General features: G+C 56.6%; 1 protein-coding gene across 1 annotated transcript in view; it reads right to left on the bottom strand.

Moving 5' to 3' along the window:
• The window catches only part of LOC114004539 (uncharacterized), a 12,985-nt gene that overhangs the window by 11,718 nt on the left and 603 nt on the right, over window positions 1–664 (bottom strand). The window contains exon 2 of the mRNA XM_027765507.1: window positions 131–568. Within this exon, the coding sequence (XP_027621308.1) occupies window positions 131–568 (438 nt within the window). The remainder of the gene's footprint in view (window positions 1–130; window positions 569–664) is intronic.

The raw sequence follows: 664 nt of genomic DNA, 5'->3' as shown, positions 1-664 counted from the left end.
AGGTGAAACACAGGCTTCTCAAGTCCCAAGGATCAAGAATCAAGCTGGCTGAACGCAGATGTCAATTCTAGACTCCCGTTCAAAGGTCTCCCCAAATGGTTTCCAGAACCAGAGACTGAGGTGCCCTTACCGGGAAAATGCCAGAAGCTCTTAAGCCGTGGAGCTCTGGTAAACGGCACGCTAGGCCTGAGAGACTCCTGAACTGAAACCCGCTCCGGAGTCCCCGAGGGAACCCTCACAAGCACACAGCAGTGTCGGGAAGAGATGTCTCTAGCCCAGGAGGCGCCTCCGGAATTAGGAAAACGCCTCCTACATTTCCCAACAAGCTCCGGGCTCAGAGCCCGGGGCCAACTGACAGCGCCATCCACCAATGGGAGAGCCTGTCTCACGTTCGTGAGCCCAATCCGAGGGCGGAAAGGAGGTCGTCCCTGTGGCACATCAGCGTGGCCTTTTAAGTGGTCCTCAGGCCTCTCTGGTAGCCAGAGGTACAGGCGCAGTCCTCGTGAAATGGTGACGCTGGCTATACTATGCCGCGCACTCCGGGTCCTGCTCTTTTCCTGTCCCCACGCTCAGAGCCCTGTAGGTGCCCCGCCTCTAGCCCCTTAGTTTGGTTTCTCCATCCACGTGAGTGGACTAGCGAGAATGTGGAATCTCCAAAGTTTAT

This window comes from Tupaia chinensis, unplaced genomic scaffold, assembly GCF_000334495.1.
Source record: "Tupaia chinensis unplaced genomic scaffold, TupChi_1.0 Scaffold138517_1, whole genome shotgun sequence".
In the NCBI taxonomy this organism is placed as follows: domain Eukaryota; kingdom Metazoa; phylum Chordata; class Mammalia; order Scandentia; family Tupaiidae; genus Tupaia; species Tupaia belangeri.
The sequence above is the reverse complement of the archived record's forward strand: the minus strand, read 5'-3'. Positions and strand labels throughout refer to the sequence as shown.